The sequence below is a fragment of the Centruroides sculpturatus genome, unplaced genomic scaffold, assembly GCF_000671375.1.
Source record: "Centruroides sculpturatus isolate CEXI.00-Female unplaced genomic scaffold, Cexi_2.0 scaffold857, whole genome shotgun sequence".
In the NCBI taxonomy this organism is placed as follows: Eukaryota; Metazoa; Arthropoda; class Arachnida; order Scorpiones; family Buthidae; genus Centruroides; species Centruroides sculpturatus.
The window spans coordinates 312,997-334,607 of NW_019385135.1; the positions used below are offsets into that span (position 1 = coordinate 312,997).

The window sequence follows — 21,611 nt, forward strand, 5'->3', positions numbered from 1 at the left end:
TCGAGCACGTCAAGAGAATGTACACTAAGAAAGGATATTTCGAAAACTTTCCCCATGGGGAAAGTTTTATACATTTATAATAGATACATTTTGAACCACAACAACGCGTGGCGAGGTCTGCTAGTCACTTATATAATTGACTTTAAGTAAAATGGAGGTTGAAGAGCGCTGTATACGAGGTCAAAGTTACTCTATGTAATATATTTTAGCTCGATGACTGAAACGAAAAGACGAACAATGTTACCTTGTCATCCATAGGTTTATTTCTCTTGAAACAAAGTAATATACACACTATTAGCTTGTTGATTTACAAGGTATGCGTAATTTACCTTAAAAACACCAATTCTTCCATAATAACGAAAATACATTAGAAAATATATGGTTTTATAATTAATATATTATGAATAACATATTCTTAAAACAGAAATAATTGAAGAAAAATAATACAAAGACTAAATAATTTCATAGCCTTCTTCTATGGTAGTGAAATTCCATTATTAATAGTTTATAAGTAACAGAGTTTTCATTCTATAATTGAAAATAAGTCTATTTTTAGCACAGTAAGGATAATCACTACTAGTATCTAGATAAAAGATGCCAGACGTATTCCGTATGAGATGTTCAAATTGATCTGCATGAAAACCCATGAAAACGCAAGGTGTTTCGTCGGAGCAACTACATCTTCCTGCTGAAAAATCCAAATAGCTACGGCACGAAACAGCAACGAAGCATTCCGGATATCTAATGGATGCGATGAAGAACTCTATAGCACGTCTATGATCGCATTCTATTTGAGGTCTGATGACTGGAAACATAACAAAATTAAAGTTCTGATATTTAATATACTTAAAAGAAAAATATTAAAAACTTATTCTTGGAATTGTTGATTAATACTCGTACAATGAAATAGATGAGAGACCTATCAAGGGAAGTGTGCTTCCATTAAAGATTTTCTATGGCAAACTGGCCCCAATTTAACTCATAAAACACTTCGTGACCTGCGCGCGTACTTGTCACCAATTACCAGTGTTCAATGATTTTATGCACTCAACACATTCCAATAAAATGTACAGTAATATCAGATCTCATACAACATCGAATTTTGCCAAAATATAAAAGCGTGTGTAAACTGGCATTTTCGATAATCCTGCACCACTCTAGTTCCATTGGATCCGACATATGAATGCTCGGGCGGTTATGGGCTCATTCTACGCTTTGGGAGTCTTGATATAGAAATCAAAAAGTTAGAAAATCTACTACGCTTTTCATGTGAACTATGCGGGTCGTCGTTTACCACACGGTCGCCACCCAATGTGGGCCTCATATGTGATTCAAACCCATAATGCTTTTGAACGAAAAAGGTTCACTTAGTAAAAACGGTTAAAAATAAAGCAATTTCCGACAGGATCAGCGAATTTCTACTGCAATATACAAAGGTGCCTTCTTGAAATATTTTGTTTTATAATCAAGATGAAAATCTATATTCTCTGGACAACAGTTACGTATTCTTCTATTGTGAATGACGAATCCGAGTTCGATTCATATTTCAATCATCACAATATTTTATTATAAAATGATTTTAATCACTGCTTATTTAAACATCCTTTACTGTATATTCGTAAATGACTAATTTTAGTCTACTTATACAAACTTCCTTCAGATCCTGACCGAATTGAGATAGGTACCACGTGAATTGCGAAATAAAATTCTAGGTGGGTCTAGCCATATACCATAGGAGCTGTACTTAATAAACACAATGAAAACACTGTTAAGAATCATTTACTTACATTCTAAGAAGGTCCTAGATTTTTTCTTTTCGCGCATAGTGTTACATCCCGGATGATTGTGACCTCCGTTAGGAAAGAAGTCGACATGGCCAATCATTTCGTTCGTCCCGAAACCTGAAAAATATTTCCAAATAGCCATAAATTATCGAAGACAAATCGTGCATTACTGATAATACTTAAGGATAATTTCCACTATTTATCTGAGAAAGAAAAAAACCGTCATTCTTAGAATATCTCGCGACAACAAAAAACTATATCATACCATATTAAATGACAATTCTACTAAAGATTTGATATACTTACATTGATAAAACTAAATAACATACAACAATTTTGGTAATTTGACACTGATTAAGGAGATTGTCGGTTTATTGGAAGTAAGGTAAATTCAACGACATATAAACGAAATTGAAAGCGTGTAGTCAATTATTAACGACTTACTGATAAAAATACACGAGATCGCTGTCATCGCTGGTTTGTTTGGTTACACTTGGGCAATCTGCCTGGGGTGCCTTCCGGGAGGTCTTTTTAAGGAAAACTGACTCCTATTTAGGCGTTTCAGACGTGGAGAAAACCCGGAAAACTCCAGGTAGCCAGCACGTCCGAGCGAGGTGCGAACCCACGACTGAACTCCTAGTGTTCAGGGTACGAAGACCGGTTAGCCATTGGTGGGCCAGTCATCTCTAGTAATCAAGTAGTCAAGTTGTTGGACTTCCACTGAACTTGGGAGGAAAATAGAAGCCATCAAGGCAAATTTGGTGAAAGGTACGATACTTTTGGAGGGAAATTTCGCGGGGACCGATTTTTACATTTGTACAGTATTCTGTTTTAAGATAGTGAACCATTTTTCAACAGCCAAGGATGTCGAACTTAACAATCATTATTATCGACATCACGCTTTGTTTATTGGAAGTGTTCAAATTTAATAGAAACTGGAGTCTTAGCTAGTCTAAGCACTGGAGCCAAATCCTATAAAAGTGTCAATACCAGAGAATAGTCCAATTTTAGATTACTGAACATGTCGAACTTTTCAAACAACAAATTGCCGACATTCTATCGTATTGCGTACACATGCAAATTACTATATGCCAACAAAATATTTATTAAATATTCAGAACTCGCCGACGAAATAAGATATGTGACGAATGAATGGGAAACTTATTATACAGTACCTATAGTCTACTCACGCACAAGCATATTCCACAGAAGTAAGTTAAACTGTACTCTGTATATCACCAATTACATCTATGGTTAAAAAGTACAGTACACCACGTAAAGTTGTATGATTTTCTCGCGATATACATTCATTTTCATATGGTAGAGGGAGGAAGTAACCGGAAAAAAGCAGTTCATTATAGTTGTTTGTACTTGATGCTTCATATTTATAATTACAAAATATGTCTTTTATTTATTTAGCCTCATAAACGTTATTGTCAACATCTTTTATAGTGTTAAATCCACCTTCTTTTGAATAAATAAGTTACATTTATTCTAAAAGAATGTGCACGACACCAACTTTCTAAAATATGCATATATTTTAAATTTTCCTTAAAAATTTATGCAGGAAATACTTTTATTAAAACGTATACCTTCAAATATTGATTCGGCTGCATTCGTATGAATAACGTCGACAAACATCGCATCCGAAGCATCCAATCGAACCTTACGAGAAACGTTACGAAAATAAGCACCTGCCGGATCCAAACCTGAAGATATCAAACCAATTGTTAATATTTTACAGAAAATTTGGCAGAATCACATTCGAGTTACCAGTTATCCTTCCGACATTGCTCAGTCGTTTGCCCGCATATCCGCAAGCGTGTGCTCCAAAACTGTGACCGATGAGATGAAAAGTCTCTAATTTAGCGCCCTTAACGAGCTGCAGGATAAAGAACGTTCCTAAAAAAACTAATTTTCTTTATGGCAGGTGTGTCAAAATATTACCTGAAGACGTTTGATAAGAAATGCAATTTCTGCTCCCACTACTCTTATATTAGCCGCTGCTTGAGCGTACGATGCAAAGGTGCTTCCTATAAACCAATCCACAATAATCACGTTATAATCTCCGACAGAAAACAACTGGAGTGTCAACCTCTAAAACAACGTCATTTATTAAACTGAATAGAAAAATCGCACTTTCAATAATGCTAGAAACTAATTTACCTTTATCGAAGTGGTTAGAAGAATGCTATCCACATACCCATGAATTATAACTTTAGTTGGCAATTCAGAGTTAAATTTCGAACTCTCGATGGTTTCTATTTGATCGGGAATCAAAATCTCGTTGAACCAAGGATCTCGATGGGTATACAGAAGGAATTTGGTTCTGATAAACTCTCTGCTGTTAGGTAAGTAGCTGATCGGACGTCTTTTAGGTTGGGCGAAAGGAGGTCCCGTTTCAAAGCATCCCAAGTTCTTCATACAACGAACTCCGTTCCTAATGGAAACTATAAAAACATGAAAATTTTTTCTTATTTATATAAATTCATTTTTAAATAATACATTCCTTTTATTGGTTTTTAAAGCTATTTCAACGTATATTTATCTAAACATTTTCAAATTAGTATTTTTAAAAACTGTAAATAATAAACATACTGGTAACTTGAAATCCTGGTGTTCCTCCAGTGTAAGACCATTTAAAAATAAGCAAACAAAATAAAATGCTAGGGATTTTCATCTTAGATTAACCAGTTTTATCATTATTCTACGACTTTAATATCTCGAATGAAACACTTTTTCATTTATTTTTTTTTCATATTACGATGTGGACAAGTACATTGAACTTAATAATTAGGGTAAACTTGCCTAATTCGTACCCCTTAAGGAAAATCCATCATATTTTCGAAATTAATAAACAGAAATTATTTTTTATTTTAAGTAACTTTTATTTGGGAAATATTTTATTACTACCATAATCAAATTTAGCATAAATCTTATAAACTTCTGAGAAATAAACAATTTAAAAAATCACTAAAAAAGTACGATTTAGGACCATTCGTCTTAAATCGTACTTTGAGATCCTGTCATTGATTTGCAGTCTTAAGAATAAAAATCTTTAACTTCTTCAGTCTGTTCTTGCTCAGTAATCTGATTGGATTGTGCCACACACGTTAAAGTATCTGTTTGTTCTTGCTGCCTTTCAGTTGCCAGATTCTGGGAGACTTCCGCTGATTCACTTAGATTAGCATCTTTGTCAAGAACAATATATTCCTCATCCCCGATCTTAAAGCGATTGCAAGGCCACAATCCGCAAGATTCGAAGCCATGCATGTTTGTGTCCATACAAACGGATCGAGGATATGCTTTATTTTAAAAAAAAAAAAACAGGATGGTTTGCATCCACGATGTAAAGTATTGACCTTTTAGCAGAGAGTGAACAAAAGAGGCGCGACCTTGTCAATTGGACCCACGTGCGGTCTGATAATACCACTTGTAAGATGTTGACTTGTAAACAGAGGGAAAACAAAGGGAGCGCCGACTTTGTCAATTGGACCCACCTGTAGTCAGACGTTAAACCATTTGCCATATGGTAAACAACTGAATGTAAACAAGTGGCGGACGGGTAAGCTTCACTCTAGTCGAATGACGGCGAACCCGAGTGTAAGCTGTTCGGGCAAGAAAGGGTTGTGATTGGTCGGAAGTCCCGGTTTAAAAAACCCTTAAATTGCGAGGAGAACGATAGAGAAGGAGAGAAGGGCAAGAGACTGGTACACGGTAGTCTCGGGCACTTGGGATACCCGCTGAGCGTAGAGAGAGTGTTCTCCTCTGGTAAACATCTCAGGGACGGATTAGTGCGGAGACTGGACGGACCGTGTAGTTGAGCCAACTCCACAAGCTGACTGAGGCCTCTCCAAAGTTGAACAGTTCCTGGAAACAAATCTATGCGGAGGTGTTCTTTCCATCGAACCTGGATCACTACATCGAATCGTGATACACACGGAAACCAACTCAACGAGACGGAGGTTGGAAAAGAACTTCACTAAGATCTTCACTACATCTATGATTAAGAAAACATATCACGTAAAGTTATATTATCTTCTCGTGATATGCTTTCATGATCATGTCAGAGGGGGAAGTAACCGGAAAGAAGCAGTTCACTATAGCCATTTAGTACTTCATGCTTGATCTACAAAATTACAAATATATGTATTTTTGTATTGAGTCATTGCCAATTTTTTTATAGTGTGAAATCCAGATATTTTAAATAAATATGTCACATTTATTCTAAAAGAATGTGCACGGCTCGAACTTTAATCGGCAAGATTCTAAAATAAGCCCATATTTTAAATTTTCCTTAAAAATTTATGCAGGAAATACTTTTATTTAAAGCACCTACCTTTAAATATTGATTCGGCTGCATTCGTATGAATAATATCGACAAACATTGCATCCGAAGCATCCAATCGAACCTTACGAGAAACGTTACGAAAATAAGGACCTGCCGGATCTAAACCTGAAGATATCACACCAATTGTTAATGTTTTACAGAAAATTTAGCAAACAGTAAGGCTCAAATTGCACGTTATCCTTCCGAGATTGCTCAATCGTTTGCCCGCATATCCACAAACGTGTGCTCCTAAACTGTGGCAGATCAGATGAAAATCCTTTAATTTAGCCCCCTTGACGAGCTGCAAGACAAATAACATTCTTAATAAAGCAAATTTTCTATATAACCGGTATGTCAAGAGATTACCTGAAGACGTTTGATTAGAAATGCAATTTCTGCTCCCACTACTCTTGCATTAGCCACCACTTGAGCGTACGAAGCGAAGGTGCTTCCTATAAACCAATCCACAATAATCACGTTATAATCTCCGACAGAAAACAACTGGAGTGTCAACCTCTAAAACAACGTCACCTGTTAAACCGAACGGAAAAATTGCACCTTCAATAATGCTAGAAACTAATTTACCTTCATCCAAGTGGTTAGAAGGGTGCTATCCAAACACCCATGAACTATAACTTTAGTTGGCAATTCGGAGTTAAATTTCGAACTCTCGATGGTTTCTATTTGATCGGGAATCAAAATCTCGTTAAACCAAGGATCTCGACGGGTATACAGAAGGAATTTGGTTCTGATAAACTCTCTGCTGTTGGGTAAGTAGCTGATCGGACTTCTAGGTTGGGCGAAAGGAGGTCCCATTCTAAAGCATCCCAAGTTCCTCAGACAGTGAACTCTGTTCCCAATGAAAACTATAAGAATATAAAAATTTCTTGTTATTTATGAAAATCCTTACTCTTCAACACCTTATATACTAGGAGGAAATCATATTATGCGTGAATGATTTTAATACATTTTTTAAAATGCTTTTATTGGTCAAGCTTAACGAAATTTAGTGTGAATTACACACATCCCACATGATACTACATCACTACAGGCATTTACACGTGATTAAATTCTACATTTGGTTAATTGTATCGGATTTCGAAGTGGGAATGTAAAACATCATTAAAAATAAATTAAATAAAATCGTTTTAAAACAATTTAATTTCTTCTCTTTGAATGCCGCATTAGACCAATAAAAGTCACAACTATTTAATAGTAAATTAATATAGGTTCTCGTTTTCCATCAACAGACGGTCGCAAGCTAAGAAGCTGCCAATTAATTGTTTCCCAACAAGCAATACATTCGTACATCTATTCTGAGTTTTTAAAAGGGTTTGGTAGAATTTAACAGTTTAATTCCTTCCACAAATCTACTTTTGAATTAATTCTACACTTCAAATTAATCCACTGATCTAAATATCTTATAAATAATCATTAATTCATGCTTCGAATCATTAACCTGATTACGCTAACCACTTCTCTTGCTCATATTCCATGTTCAGCTTTATGTCACTATACCTTATATATTGTAGATGTTAAACTGCATTTTTAATAATAACACATTTAAATGCGTTTTTATTCTTCTTCCGAAAAATTTCTCATTATTTAGAAGTAGGACATTCAAACATAAATTCACTATTCTTTCTATAAGTTCGCTCATCAGTTACTCTCTTTACTTGACCTCTTAATTGCTTGCACATATAATAAAATAGCCTTAAGAATTTTAAATATTTAACTAATTACTTTAGTACATACAGAATTAAAACAAAGAAGTAAGGTGTCAAGTAATATTTGCAACTGTAAACCCTCCACCCTCTCTGAAGAACAATAAAAAAATACAATAGAATAATCCAAAGAACTTATATTTAACTAAACATTTTTAAATCAATATTTTTTAAAAAAGTAAGTGATAAATAATAAACTTACTGGTAACTCGAAATCCTAGTGTTCCTCCAGAGTAAGACCATTTAACAATAAGCAAACAGAATAAAATCCTAGAGATATTCATCTTACATTAATCAATTTTACGATTATTCTACGACTTTAATGTCTAGAATGACACACATTTTTCGCTTATTTTTTCCATGATTGATTTATTGTTTTTTATTTTATTTTATGTTTTTTTTTGACGGAAAGAAACAACTTTCTGTCAAAAAAAAATCCATAAAATATAAGTTATAGATGATCTTTTCCTCTTTCAAACATTCTAAAATTAATGACGATGATGATTCGAAATTTCGTGTATAATGATCCAAATAATTTCACGTTTCTATCTAAAAAACTTAATGGTTGTATATTCATAGAAGCGTGATAAAAGTATACTGTTATCAAGTAGTTACAACAGTCTAATCCAAAAAAGAAACTATTGATTTATTATTAGTACCGATATTCTAGAAACACCAAACTCCAATCGTAACATATAAGCTGGAATTTTATGGTATAACATAAAAATACTTCGAAGATATAAGGCAAAAACAATTTCCATTTTATTGTGATAAGTAATTGCCCATACAGAAGCAACATAAAGTAGTATAGTTTAAATTATTTTATATAAATATGAACAGATTTAATCTTAGTTTTTGAAAGAATAGGCCACATAGAACCTAGTGTCATTTTAGCCTTACAAATACTATAATTTTTAGCCTGTAAAAACAGTCCAGAAGACGAAAATAATACTCCTAGGTATACATAATTCGAAACGACTTATATAGGCTGTTTATTAAAAGACCATCTCTCTCTATCTCTCTCTCTCTCTCTGGGCGATTGTCTACCACCCTTCTTAAACACCATCACTCTTGTTTTTGAAACATTTATAGTTAACCCATAGTCACAGCAGAATTTTTCTAGAATTGTGATTTTCTTTTGTGAAATCTTTACTCTTGCAGTGGCTTTGGAGTTTATGTCAATTATAAAGACAAGAAATTTTCTGATCCTGACACCATCGAACTGCTTGCTCCTGACACAAAATATCGTATTTAATAATCCAATCTTTTAATCGTTTATTTAATAGAGACGTAAATAGTTTACCAATTACAGGAACCAAAGAATTACCCAATGAACTTTTACGTTTAAAACTATTAATTATTTGCCAACATGTTTATTAGCTATACATTCCACCAGATTGTTGGATGTTAGGTTTCCTTCATATTCATCTAACAAAACTTTATCCAATTTAAAAGCAAATGAAGATTTAAGTTCATTCTTCCATATTGCGCGTTTACCAGCATATTGTCTATTAAGAAGTCCTGAAGTTATCAAAGAGATCATTGAAAGAAAAATAGGTGAGTGATCGGAGTATCTGTTTTATAGATTATTTATCATATATGAATATATAGATACATAGATCATTTACAATATATGAATATATCAATATTCATATATTGTAAATGATCTATGTATCTATACACTATGACGAAATCAATTACACTGCCTCCCTTAGTTGCATGGTAAGTTAAATCACCTTCTTTATCTCCTGGTAGTAAACCATTTACCAAACAATACTATTATTCCCACAGAAATGATAAAGAGTTTTTCCTCTGTTATTAACTGTAGAATCCTTTGAAACTCTCAAAGCAACTTGCTGGTCTCGGTAAAAAAAGATAAGTAATTTAAATATCAATTTAACTTAGAGATTAAATCTGATCAGAGTTCAACAATTAAGCCACCACTGGGTCTTCCGGGTCCCTCACAACTATGAGGTATTTGAGTGCCTACCAGTGGCCAAGCGGTCTTTGTATCCTGAACACTGGGAGTTCGGTCGTGTGTCGTGGGTTCGCGCCTCGCTCGAACGGGCTGACCATGTGGAGTTTTCCGGGTTTTCTTTACTAGTGTAACAACCTAAATAAGTGCCTTTCCTCATAGAAATTCCTCTGATACCTTTGGCAGATCACCCATATGACGCGTTGCCTTATATAAATAATTATATCCGGGTAGAAGTGACCTGTTAACTCTATCCTGTTCATTTTCCATTTTTTATGCATGTTTAAAATTTTTACGTGCTTTTCGCCCGCCCTGTATATGAATTAAAGAGAATAATTACTGAGAGGAATTAATAGATTTGTATAGACTTACAAATACAGTGGTGCCTCGTATAACGTACGCCTCAAATAACGGACGCTGCAAACAACGGACTTTCTGTTTGGCCGTTACGTGACTCGAACAACGGACTGGCTGCAAACAACGGACTTTCTGTTTGGCCGTTACGTGAGGCGAACAACAAACTTTCTGCGAACAAGTGCGAATGATATTTTCACTGTTTTGCCGTTGCCAATGACAATCTGCTATTTTTATAATATATTAGTATTATTAGAATATATTATTAGTAGGCCTATATCTCAAGTACAGAGCTCCCGTTGGGATTCGGCTTGCTTTCTTGTTTATTACGTACATCACATCATCCGAGTGCAGCGTATTTACATTTATTTAAGTGTTGTGCAAATCATGGCTTCTAAAAAACAGAAAGGTGATTAGAAAGATGATTTCAATTGAAACAAAGCAAGAAATCATCAGAAGGAGTGAAAATTGTCGAATGGGGAGAAGTTCAGAAGTTTACAAACACTCATTATCCAAACACAGCTGAGGCCAACAGGATCAATGATCTCTACAATGACACCCTTGCCCGTCATTTCCGACAGGTGTTGAACAAGAGAGAGAAACCGACCACCTTGGACATGTTTTTCAAAAAGCAAGCTTCCAAAAAACAAAGGATAGAACAAGAGATGACCCTGGAAGCTACGGTGGCCTCTCCTGAATCTGACTCCGATTAAAAAACAATAAAAAGAGACCCGCTGCAATGTGTAAAAAGTCTGTATCTGTATGAATGTGTGAAGAAAGTGTTCCTCCACCTCCTCTTTACAACATCTAACTACCCGGCATAATTGGTGACTGCTCCATTTTTATTTTTTTATGGTACAGTACGGTTATTTTATGCTGTAAAACTAATTATATGTTTTAACATGTATTTCTATGGGAAAATGCGTTTCGTATAACGAACTTTTCACTTAACGGACGTGCACCTGGAACGGATTTAAGTACGTTATACGAGGCATCACTGTATATGAATTTTACATTATAAATATGATCGTTTTAAAAATAAATAGTATATCTTAATTGTAACACGAGCGGAGATAGTGCCCATTTCTTGGAGGTGCACCTCATAAAAATCAGAAAATCGAGTATTATGATCACTGATTTTAGAATATTTTTGATAAAAGTCGCCATAAAAACTATTTTATTCTCATTTAGCGTTTAAATCATAACTTTTGCTCCTCTCTGGCACACTCACTTTGCACATAACTGAAATTGTTTAGAGCTTAATAAATGAATTTCTAAAATAACAGCATACATAAGACATTTGACACATACAGCATAGCGCTATCAACCCACAGCGATAGTTAAAAGATGTGGAATCTATATTTCTACGCAAATTATAAGTGTTTATAGCATTAAAACATATATTGTCCGCCATCGACTCGTTGTTCGTACTTGTACGAGGACTAGAAGGCTCAAGTATGGATCAGACACACGTACGGTGTGGCATTATGGAGCTGTCCTCGTATTTCACGATAACAAAGTAACTCATACTAATATATTTGATTAAATGTCATGCTATACATAAATAATGTATTTATTAAATTTATTTGGGATATTCGTAAACTATGACAATAATACAATTTAATATAAAATTTCAAACAGGAGACAAGAAGAAATTTTTACATAAATATATTTATTGATAATTATAATTTACAATATAATACATTTTCTCATTCTGTATTTACCTCTTTAAAACAGAAATTCTTCCATTGTAAAGTTATGTATGAAAATATCTGTTTTTATAATTAATATATATTATCATTAATATACCCTTAAAACAGGGTTAATTTAACATAATTAATATAGAGACAAGATAATTTCATAGCCATCATTCGGCGGTAGTGAAATTCGATTATTAATTAATAGATTATTAGTGATCGAGTTTCCATTCTATAATTAAAAAGAGGTCTATTTTTAGCACAGTAAGGATAATCACTACTAGTACTTAAATAAAATATCCTGGATGTATTCCTTATTTGATGTTCGAATTGATCGGCATGAAAACCCATGAAAGCGCAAGGTGTTTCGTTGGAGCAACTGCATTTTCCTGCTGAGAAATCCAAATAACTGCGGCACGAAACAGCAACAAAGCATTCCGGATATCTAATGGATGCGATGAAGAATTCTATGGCACGTCTATGATCGCATTCTTTTTGAGGTCTAATGACTGAAAATAACAAAACCAATGATCTGATAATTAATATATTTCAAAATGATAAATGGCACAATGAAGTACCTTGACAATTATTGGAAATTAGAAATATAATATGGTCTGTTTCATTGGATAAGGCAATGAAACACGTGGGCAATTTGCCAAGGAACAGGTTGCTTCCCGGAAAGTTTTCATGAGAAACTAGTCTCCATTTAGGTATTATACCACTAAAGGAAACCCGTTGGTGAGGCGCGTATAAGCAACCCAACTACCGATGTTAGTGATTTCATCCACTCGACAAATCCCAATCAAATGTATACTAATATCGGATCTCATACAACAATGATTTTTTCCAAATATTAAAATCGCCTGTAAACCGGCATTTTCGATAATCCGGCACCACTCTAATCCCATGGGAACTGACATATGAATGCCGGAGGTTAAGGCTCCAGTCTATGCTCTGAAGACCCGGAATCGAATCTGGGCATATAACCACTTGTAGTCGATAGATATACTGGTCCTTGAGCTATGCTCTCAAGTAGAGTTAATGTATCCAGGTTTTAAATAGAGATTTGTTATGAATAAAGATTTATTCATGGCTTACTAGACCTGTCCTTTGTTTATATAAGCTTAAAACTTCAGTAACTTATCTTTCTTTTAGACTCCATTTCATCACTAATCACTGTCAATATCTAATAATACTGTATGAACTGTTGCAGCCTACATTTACCTATTTTATTTGTCAACCTCTAACTCACCATCCTCTAATTACCTCTTTTTTATCAGCTTGTAAAAATGTTAAATATGTTGTCTAAATAGTTTGAATTTCCTCTTTTTCCTCTGTATTTGAAATCCAAGAACTAAATCTACTAACTTTTAATCCCCCTCTCTAACCTGTTCCTAACATTTTTTGGCTCAACTTTAATCTCTATAATCAGGGATGCACAACCTTTTGTGAAGAAGGGCCAAATTAGGATTAAGTTTACTGACTAGGGGCCGGACCCCCAAGCGATTAATGCAATGGCTGAGATTGGATGCTGGCGGCAATCTTCTTTATGTCTGGTGTAATGGCAGATGTTGAAACAACCAGTAGATTTTTCAAATTCTCGTTGGTTAACCTGTTCCGTGTTTTGCACTTGTTTAAATTCATAAGCGAAAACTTGCAAGCTTGTTTGGCAGTACCTATGTATGCTTGTTTGCATACATAGGTACTGCCAAACATGCTTGCACAAAATCGAGCATTGTCTTTCAGTTTTGGAAATGATGTATCTGGCAGTTCTTCGTAGAATGTGAGGAGATTAGAATTTTTAAACTGTGATTTCAATTCATCACTGCACTAGATGTCTATCAACTCAAGTTGGACATCTGGAGGGGCATCTTCCACTTTCACATCAAATGGAGTTGAAAAAAGTTGCAGGTAGATCTTGTATTTCTGGAATTCACCAAACCTCTCATTGAATGATGTAAGGAGGGTGTTAACTTGGTCAGAGTAATCCATCTTCATATGTNTACGTAAAATATATTTAAGAGTTTACGACCACTGTGCCGGGTGAGACGTTGTTGAAACAAAAAAAGTTATGCATTCCATCACGTACATAAACAGTGTCGTAATTCGCCAAGTGCAAATCAGCAAATACGTAAAATTTTTGTTTATTTTGAACAATCCGGATAATCGAAAATCCGGATAATGGAGGTCCGGATAATGGAGGATTGATGAACTCCAAAGTTACTCTAAACCCTAAATCTCTTTTTTTGTAACACTTTAAATCTATTCAATCGTAATACACGCGTTAAATTTCTATACATTTCCATAATTAAATGTATATAATTCTCATCATTCCCTTTTCTTCCTGATTCAGAGAGTTCTCGAGAATCCCGAAGACATCCCATATTAATAGTGTATATACAGGCTGAACTATAAATATTTTACTACGTTTTCTTCCCCTTAACGAAAACGCCCAAAAATATTTTAAGGATCAGTATATCAATCGACTCTTCTTGTACTCAGCATTACAATGCTTGTACTCTACAATGAAAACCCCATTAAGAATCATTCAACTTACATTCTAAGAAGGTCCTAGATTTTTTCTTTTCGCGCAGAGTTTTACATCCGGGATTATTCTGACCTCCATTAGGAAAGAAGTCGACATCACCAATCATTTCATTCGTCCCAAGACCTGAAAAATATTTTGAAATAGCCATGAAATATCGCGTCACTCGTTATACAAGCTATTTATAAAGATAAATTAGCCTTAAGATATGATTTAAGGATAAATCACAGCTTCACTGGGTAGCATCACTCTAATGTGTTGATTAATAATAATTTTACTGATAGCAGTTTCATCAGCTTTCACATTCTTCAATATGGAAGCTGATTAAGCTGTTACTAATATACTGTAACATATTACCTGATCAACATGGAATCAAACATGAAATCAATAAGATTAATCATAAATAATTTTAAAATTCTTCTTAATTATTATCAATAATAACAAAGGAAATGCCACATCATGCTGCGCAATCTGCAACAATCAAGGTATTACAATTTAATTTCCACAATGGTCGCTTAGTTTCGCCCGTGACATGATTACATCGAAATGACACATGCATTCATGTTCGAATACTTTGATACGTGCGTATTTCTCAAGCAAATTTAGTTATTAATTTAATTATCTATAAAGAAAATAATGTTTATCTGCGTGTAACCTTTGGTATAAAAATTTGTGAGCGAAGTTTAAAGCAACGTGTTAATAGTAAATTTTATGTGAAAATCGGCAAATGTGTCAGAATTATTGCAAATGGCAAATGGTGAAGATGCTATGAAATCATCAGTGTCTTCAAGTAGCATATGAGTACAAAGACGGGTAAGATGTGATAGATGACCCAAAGCAGCTGATATTCAACAGAATGAGTTCCAAGCTGCTTCCAGAAATGGGGCGGCCGTTTAAGTCAGTGTATAAATAGAGTAGTTTAAAGGTGACGATGTCAACTAGTGTACAGTTGCGCATGTATATTTTTTAAAGGTGCATTCTGGAATTAAATTCCCACACCTTTGAATTGCAAATCTTTATTATATAACTTACATCGATATATCTAAATAACAAACGCGTTAATCCCACACTGTTCCTGTGTCGGGATAAGGAGCTTGCCAGTTTATTGGAAGTAAGGTAAATTCAATGGCACAGTGTCGAGTTAACTATTAATGATGCAGCAAAATACAAGCTACACGACTTACTGATCAAAATATCCGAGAGCGCTGTAATCATGGAAAACTTAGTGGATAGTATAGTGTTTCTGGTGGGAAATTTCGGGGGATTGATTTTTATACTTATACAGTGACGTGTTCTAAAACTGTTCTGGTTCGGTCGTATGTCGGGCCCACTAGCGGTGTAGTAAAGAATGAGTAAGTGAAAAAAAACGTGTCTGAGCTATGAGAAATTGTTTGCTCATTTTTTAAGTTTGAATATGTGAGAGTACCATTTAACAATCCACTAACAATAAGAGCATCAACCATCTTTCAGCAGCCTAAGATGGCGAACTTAATAATTATTAATATGGATATCATGTCATGTTTAGTGGAAAACTATTCAAATTTAATAGAAACTGGAGTAAAGGGAAGCTTGTCAAGAATTGGGTAGCTCATGATACCCGAGAGACGATCAGTGCCTGATTACTGGACATGCCAAACTATCGAACGATCCGATTATCGGAATTGTACTACATATGAAAAGCTTTCACACACATACAAATATGCATACAAAAAGTTTATTTAATATTCAAAACTCGCCCACGAAATAAGATACGTAAAGAATGAATACGGCACTTATTGTACGGTACAGTACCTATAGTTTTCTCTCTCACAGGAGTCATATCAAACACACCATACCAAAGTGTCCTTAGGATTTAATCACCTGACGTACTGTACGTCAAAGTACAGAAAATAGCTATCCTAAACACATATCGACGAGGCAGATAAAATACCAGCCTACCTCTCTGGAGGATTTGGAAATGACTTCGAATAGATCGAGATATCCCGGGAATTTTTTCGAGGGTGTGTCTAGATTATGTCATCCTCCATCCCACAGAAGTAGTCTGGCCTGTATACTGTATATCAGCAATTACATCTATGATTAAGGAAGCATATCACGTAAAGTTGTATCATCTTCTCGTTATATGCTTGCATGATCACATGTTATCAAGTATCCGGAAAAAACAGTTAATTTTAATCGTTCTGTACTTCATGCTTGATCTACGAAGTTACAAATATGTCTTTAGTTATTGAGCCACATAAACGTCATTGTCAACATCTTTTGTAGTGTGAAATCCAGATTTTTTGAATAAATATGTCACATTTATTCTAAAAGAATTTGCACGACACGAACTTTACTCGGCAAGATACTAAAATATGCCCATATTTTAAATTTTCCTTAAAAATTCATGCAGGAAGTACTTCTATTTAAAACACTTACCTCTAAATATTGATTCTGCTGAATCCGTGTGAATAATATCGACAAAAGTTGCATCCGAAGCATCCAATCGAACCTTACTTGAAACATTACGAAAATAATGACCTATAGGATCCAAACCTGAAGATATATAGAACCAACTGTTAATATTTTACGGAAAACTTGACAAAGATTAAGACTCAATTTACCCGTTATCCTTCCGAGATCACTCAGACGTTTGCCTGCATATCCACAAACGTGTGCTCCTAAACTGTGACAGATCAGATGAAAATCCTTTAATTTAGCTTCCTTAACGAGCTGCAAGACAAATAACATTCTTAATAAAGCAAACTTTCTTTATAACAGGTGTGTCAAGATATTACCTGAAGACGTTCCATGAGAAATGCAATTTCTGCTCCCACTACTCTTGCATTAGCCACCGCTTGGATGTACGATGAGAAGGTGCTTCCTATAAACCAATCCACAATAATCACGTTATAATCTCCGACAGAAAATAGTACGCGTGTCAACCTCTAAAAGAACGTCGCCTGTTAAACTGAACGGAAAAATTGCACTTTCAATAATGCTAGAAACTAATTTACCTTCATCCAAGTGGTTAGAAGGGTGCTATCCAAATACCCATGAACTATAACTTTAGTTGGCAATTCGGAATTAAATTTCGAACTCTCGATGGTTTCCATTTGATCAGGAATCAAAACCTCGTTAAACCAAGGATCTCGACGGGTGTACAGAAGGAATTTGGTTCTGATAAATTCTCTGCTGTTGGGTAAGTAGCTGATCGGACGTCCTCTAGGTTGGGCGAAAGGAGGTCCCATTCCAAAGCATCCCAAGTTCTTCAGACAGTGAACTCTCTTCCCAATGGAGACTATAAAAATATAAAAATTTTTGGTTATTTTTATAAAGCATTCCTTTTCTACACCGTTATTCCTTATATATTGAGAGGAAAATCATAGTATGCGTGAATGATTTTAATACATTTTTTTAAAATGCTTTTATTGGTCATGTTTAACAAGAATTAGTGTAGATGTTAAACTCTATTTTTAATAATAACACATTTAAATGCGTTTTTATTCTTCTTCCGAAAAATTTATTATTTAGAGGTAGGGCATTCAAATTTAAATTCACTATTCTTTCTACCAGTTCGCTCGTCAGTTACTCTCTTTACCTGACCTCTTAAATACATGCACATATAATAAAATAGCCTTAAGTTTAGTTAAATATTTTAAATTCTTAAGTAATATGACATACAGGTCCGCTGTAAGCGGGCGTGCAAGACGTGCACCGCACGCGGGCAGCACGTCCAGGGGGCGGCAAATCGAGAAAACCAGTCTAATGATCTACAAACCCTATTACAATAACTTTTTACTAATGATTTAATGTCAACATTTTTGAACAAAGGAATAGCACTAACTTACATTGCCGGTTTCAGTTGCATTTGGTGAAAGGTCCTTTTCAAAGTTAAAAATTATAAAAACTATTTAAGATCAACAATGCACCAGCAAAGACTAAGTAATTTTACTATAGTTTGAACTATTCTCACTTCCTCAGCCGTTTACTTACAAATATAATCAAACATCAAACACTTGCTGAGCTTATTATTACTGTTGAAACGTTTTCAGCCCACTTCTAATAGGCCATCCTATTAGAAGTGGGCTGAAAACGTTTCAACAGTAAATAATAAGCTCAGCAAGTGTTTGGTGTTTGATTATATTTGCTACAGTTTCAATTGAACATGAAATCTTAGACAGCAAGGATACAAGAAAATTAATAGCAGATTTCGCAAACATAAAGGCAAGAAGAGTTCAATTTCTGTAGATAAATATTTATATGGTTTTATACTTAAGTATACAAAAATAACTTAGTAATAACAAATAGTTTTTCTTTGTAAAGTATTTCTTTTCTTTTTTCACACCCTTATGAGACAATTCTAAAGAACCTTTCTGGAAAGCTCAGCATAGGTAGTCGTAGTTAAACAGGGGACAGTATAATCGGTATTGCACACGGGCGTTCAAACAGCTAGTGGCGCCCCTGATGACACATGTTACTAAATAAATATATTAGTTTACAAATACTATTTTATTTAATAACTAATTCTGAGTTCCTCTTGAGAATAACCAATAAACATACAACAATACAATACCCAATCTGAATTAAACATTTTAATTATTTATCTCTATAATTACATTATATTTTAAATATTTTAGTACATATTAAATTAAAACAAAGAAATAAGGTGTCAAGTAATATTTGCAACTGTAAACCCTCCACCCTCTCTGAAGAACAATAAAAAAATACAATAGAATAATCCAAAGATTTTATAATTATTTAAACTATTTTAACTTATATTTAACTAAACATTTTTAAATCAATATTTTATAAAGTAGGTGATAAATAATAAACTTACTGGTAACTCGAAATCCTGATGTTCCTCCAAAGTAAGACCATTTAACAATAAGCAAACAGAATAAAATCCTAGAGATATTCATCTTACATTAATCACTTTTACGATTATTCTACGATTTTAATGTCTAGAATGACATACATTTTTCGCTTATTTTTTCCATGATTGATCCTTTCTAATCCGTCAAATCAAAATACAACTTGTAGATGATATTTTCCTCTTTGAAACATTCTAAAATTGATGACGATGATGATGATTCGAAACTTCGTGTATAATGATCCAAATAATTTCAAGAAAATTGATGTTTATATCTAAAAAACTTAATGGTTTTATATTCATTGAAGCGTGATAAAAGTACATCGAACTTGGCCACAACGTAAAACACTTTATTAATTTAAAATGCCCTCGACTAAAGTATGATTAAAGGGGTAATTAAAGAAGGATAAGGGATGATTCACTAATTACTTGTGATAAAACAATAAAACGTCGAAGTAGAACAATCTTATCTTTATTTATTTTCCTCCAATTAGAAATCACAAAACATTAATTCTAGAATAAATACATAAATTTAAGGTTATTCTACAAATCAAATTGGTAGAGGAAAAGGTAAAATAATAAACAAAATTAAATTAAAAAAAAAAATTAATCTACTTTATTGTATGCATGTCAATAAACTGTGCTAAAATTCAAGATTTTTTTAGATATAATCTTTAAAACAATCGCTAGAAATATTCCTGAAAGTTGTTTAAAATTAATAAAATTTCTGTAAAAATACTCCTAAATGATTTTTAAAAGAGTTTTCCTGCCACTTTCCCCATAAAAATTCCTCTGAGGTGTCATCCTCCCCTTGGCAGATCGCCCACTTGACACGTTGCCGTATACAAATAATTATATCTAGGTTGAGGGGACCTTTCAATTCAGACCTATATACAGAGAGGGCTCCAAAAATATATCCTTTTACATAAAAACACGACTCGAAATGTTCACTTGAAACAGCCGGGTAAATGTCAATGTCAATTTTCTGGCTTTATCCACACAGGGTGGTCCAAAAGTCAGTTAATCGTGCGTTCTGTGTATTCCGGGTATCTTTGTTGGATGGATCTCTTGTTCTTATTTTGTTTCTGCAAAATATAAAGAAAATCAATGTCACAATTAGGACAATTAAAAGATCCTTTCCAAGAGAATATGAAATTATATCTCAGTGGAGATGTCCTAATTTTTTCCGATACTTCTCTGAATATTAGGATTAGTGTCATTTTAACAAAGCAGTACTTTTAATCCCGTTAAACAGACCTACATTTATAAATTTCCTGAATGTTCTTCAGATAATTATATGGTTTAAATCTAAAAAGTAGGAAAAATCATTGTAGTATATTAGAAAGAATCATTTGTTCTTCACAGGATTCATTAAGTTTTTAATGTGTTTCGGCATTTGTGTCATTTCGGATCCATTGACAATTATAGTCGAAGAAAATATGTTTTTTTTTATTATTATTTACTTAAGAGCATGAATTTTTCATGCAATTAGCTGAAATTTCACTATATCTATTGAATGTTTTATGAAAATTGGTTTGGTTTGCAGGGTACCAACGCACTATGTTATATACCCATAACCTCTACTATTATAAAGGACATGACCTGAAATGGAGTCAACTAATACCAGTAGAGGATGGGGAACGAACCCTTTACTGCTGGTATCAAAACACACTTAAATTGCTCATTTAAAATTCATTGCAATAAGGTTCATTGCAAGAGCCATTCATTGCTTGAAGGCTCATTACAATGAATGGCTCTTGAAGTCTCTGATGAACATTTCTTAAAATGGTTCACAGCACTCGTAAAAGTTTCTTCAACTGTTAAATTATTTTATAAAGCCAAATTAACCACATGGCAGAGTCTGTTTTTAGAGTATTCAGTGCTGTAATTTGCTTCAAATCGTATTTATTTAACTAGGAAAATCCAGTTTTAGATAAGATTTACCTATTCTAGATCATTTGAGGATGAAAGCACCTGACAGAAATTGTAGACAATATCAAGTTTCTCTTTCATATTCAAGAAAAAACACATGATCTATTTTATAATTCACTTATTTTTTATTTCATTGAAACTTAAGTAGATCAAGAAGATTATATCGTGAAATTCTGAGGTATTTGACCAAATTTAATGGAATGAAAATATCTATGAAGCATAAAATATAGAAAAAAAAATGTTTAAACAAACACTCTTTCATGCATTATATATTTCTTCAACCGCATCCAGTAATAAATTTGCATAAATTGGTGCTAAATGTGAAAAGTTCAGCTTCCTCTTCAAGATCTATTAACTGGATGAGAGCAGTAAAGGCCACTACTGGATACAATCTTCATAGGAAATGGCAAAAAGAAGA

General features: G+C 33.9%; 3 protein-coding genes across 3 annotated transcripts; all 3 read right to left on the minus strand.

The window, feature by feature from the left end:
• Positions 1–497: 497 nt before the first annotated feature.
• Positions 498–4,464, minus strand: LOC111635267 (pancreatic lipase-related protein 2-like). Its single transcript, XM_023380178.1, has 7 exons — positions 4,383–4,464; positions 3,951–4,234; positions 3,732–3,881; positions 3,558–3,666; positions 3,377–3,493; positions 1,788–1,901; positions 498–805 (listed from the first exon to the last, which is right to left on the minus strand). The coding sequence occupies exons 1-7, from the start codon at positions 4,462–4,464 to the stop codon at positions 498–500; spliced, it is 1,164 nt and encodes a 387-aa protein (XP_023235946.1).
• A 362-nt stretch (positions 4,465–4,826) lies between these two features.
• Positions 4,827–8,122, minus strand: LOC111635268 (pancreatic lipase-related protein 2-like). Its single transcript, XM_023380179.1, has 6 exons — positions 8,041–8,122; positions 6,700–6,980; positions 6,481–6,630; positions 6,307–6,415; positions 6,124–6,240; positions 4,827–5,089 (listed from the first exon to the last, which is right to left on the minus strand). The coding sequence occupies exons 1-6, from the start codon at positions 8,120–8,122 to the stop codon at positions 4,827–4,829; spliced, it is 1,002 nt and encodes a 333-aa protein (XP_023235947.1).
• A 3,761-nt stretch (positions 8,123–11,883) lies between these two features.
• Positions 11,884–19,769, minus strand: LOC111635250 (inactive pancreatic lipase-related protein 1-like). Its single transcript, XM_023380160.1, has 7 exons — positions 19,229–19,769; positions 17,406–17,689; positions 17,187–17,336; positions 17,013–17,121; positions 16,828–16,944; positions 14,422–14,535; positions 11,884–12,373 (listed from the first exon to the last, which is right to left on the minus strand). Exons 1-7 carry the CDS (start codon positions 19,308–19,310, stop codon positions 12,066–12,068), a joined length of 1,164 nt encoding a protein of 387 aa, XP_023235928.1. The 5' UTR covers positions 19,311–19,769; the 3' UTR covers positions 11,884–12,065.
• Between the last annotated feature and the right edge of the window lie 1,842 nt (positions 19,770–21,611).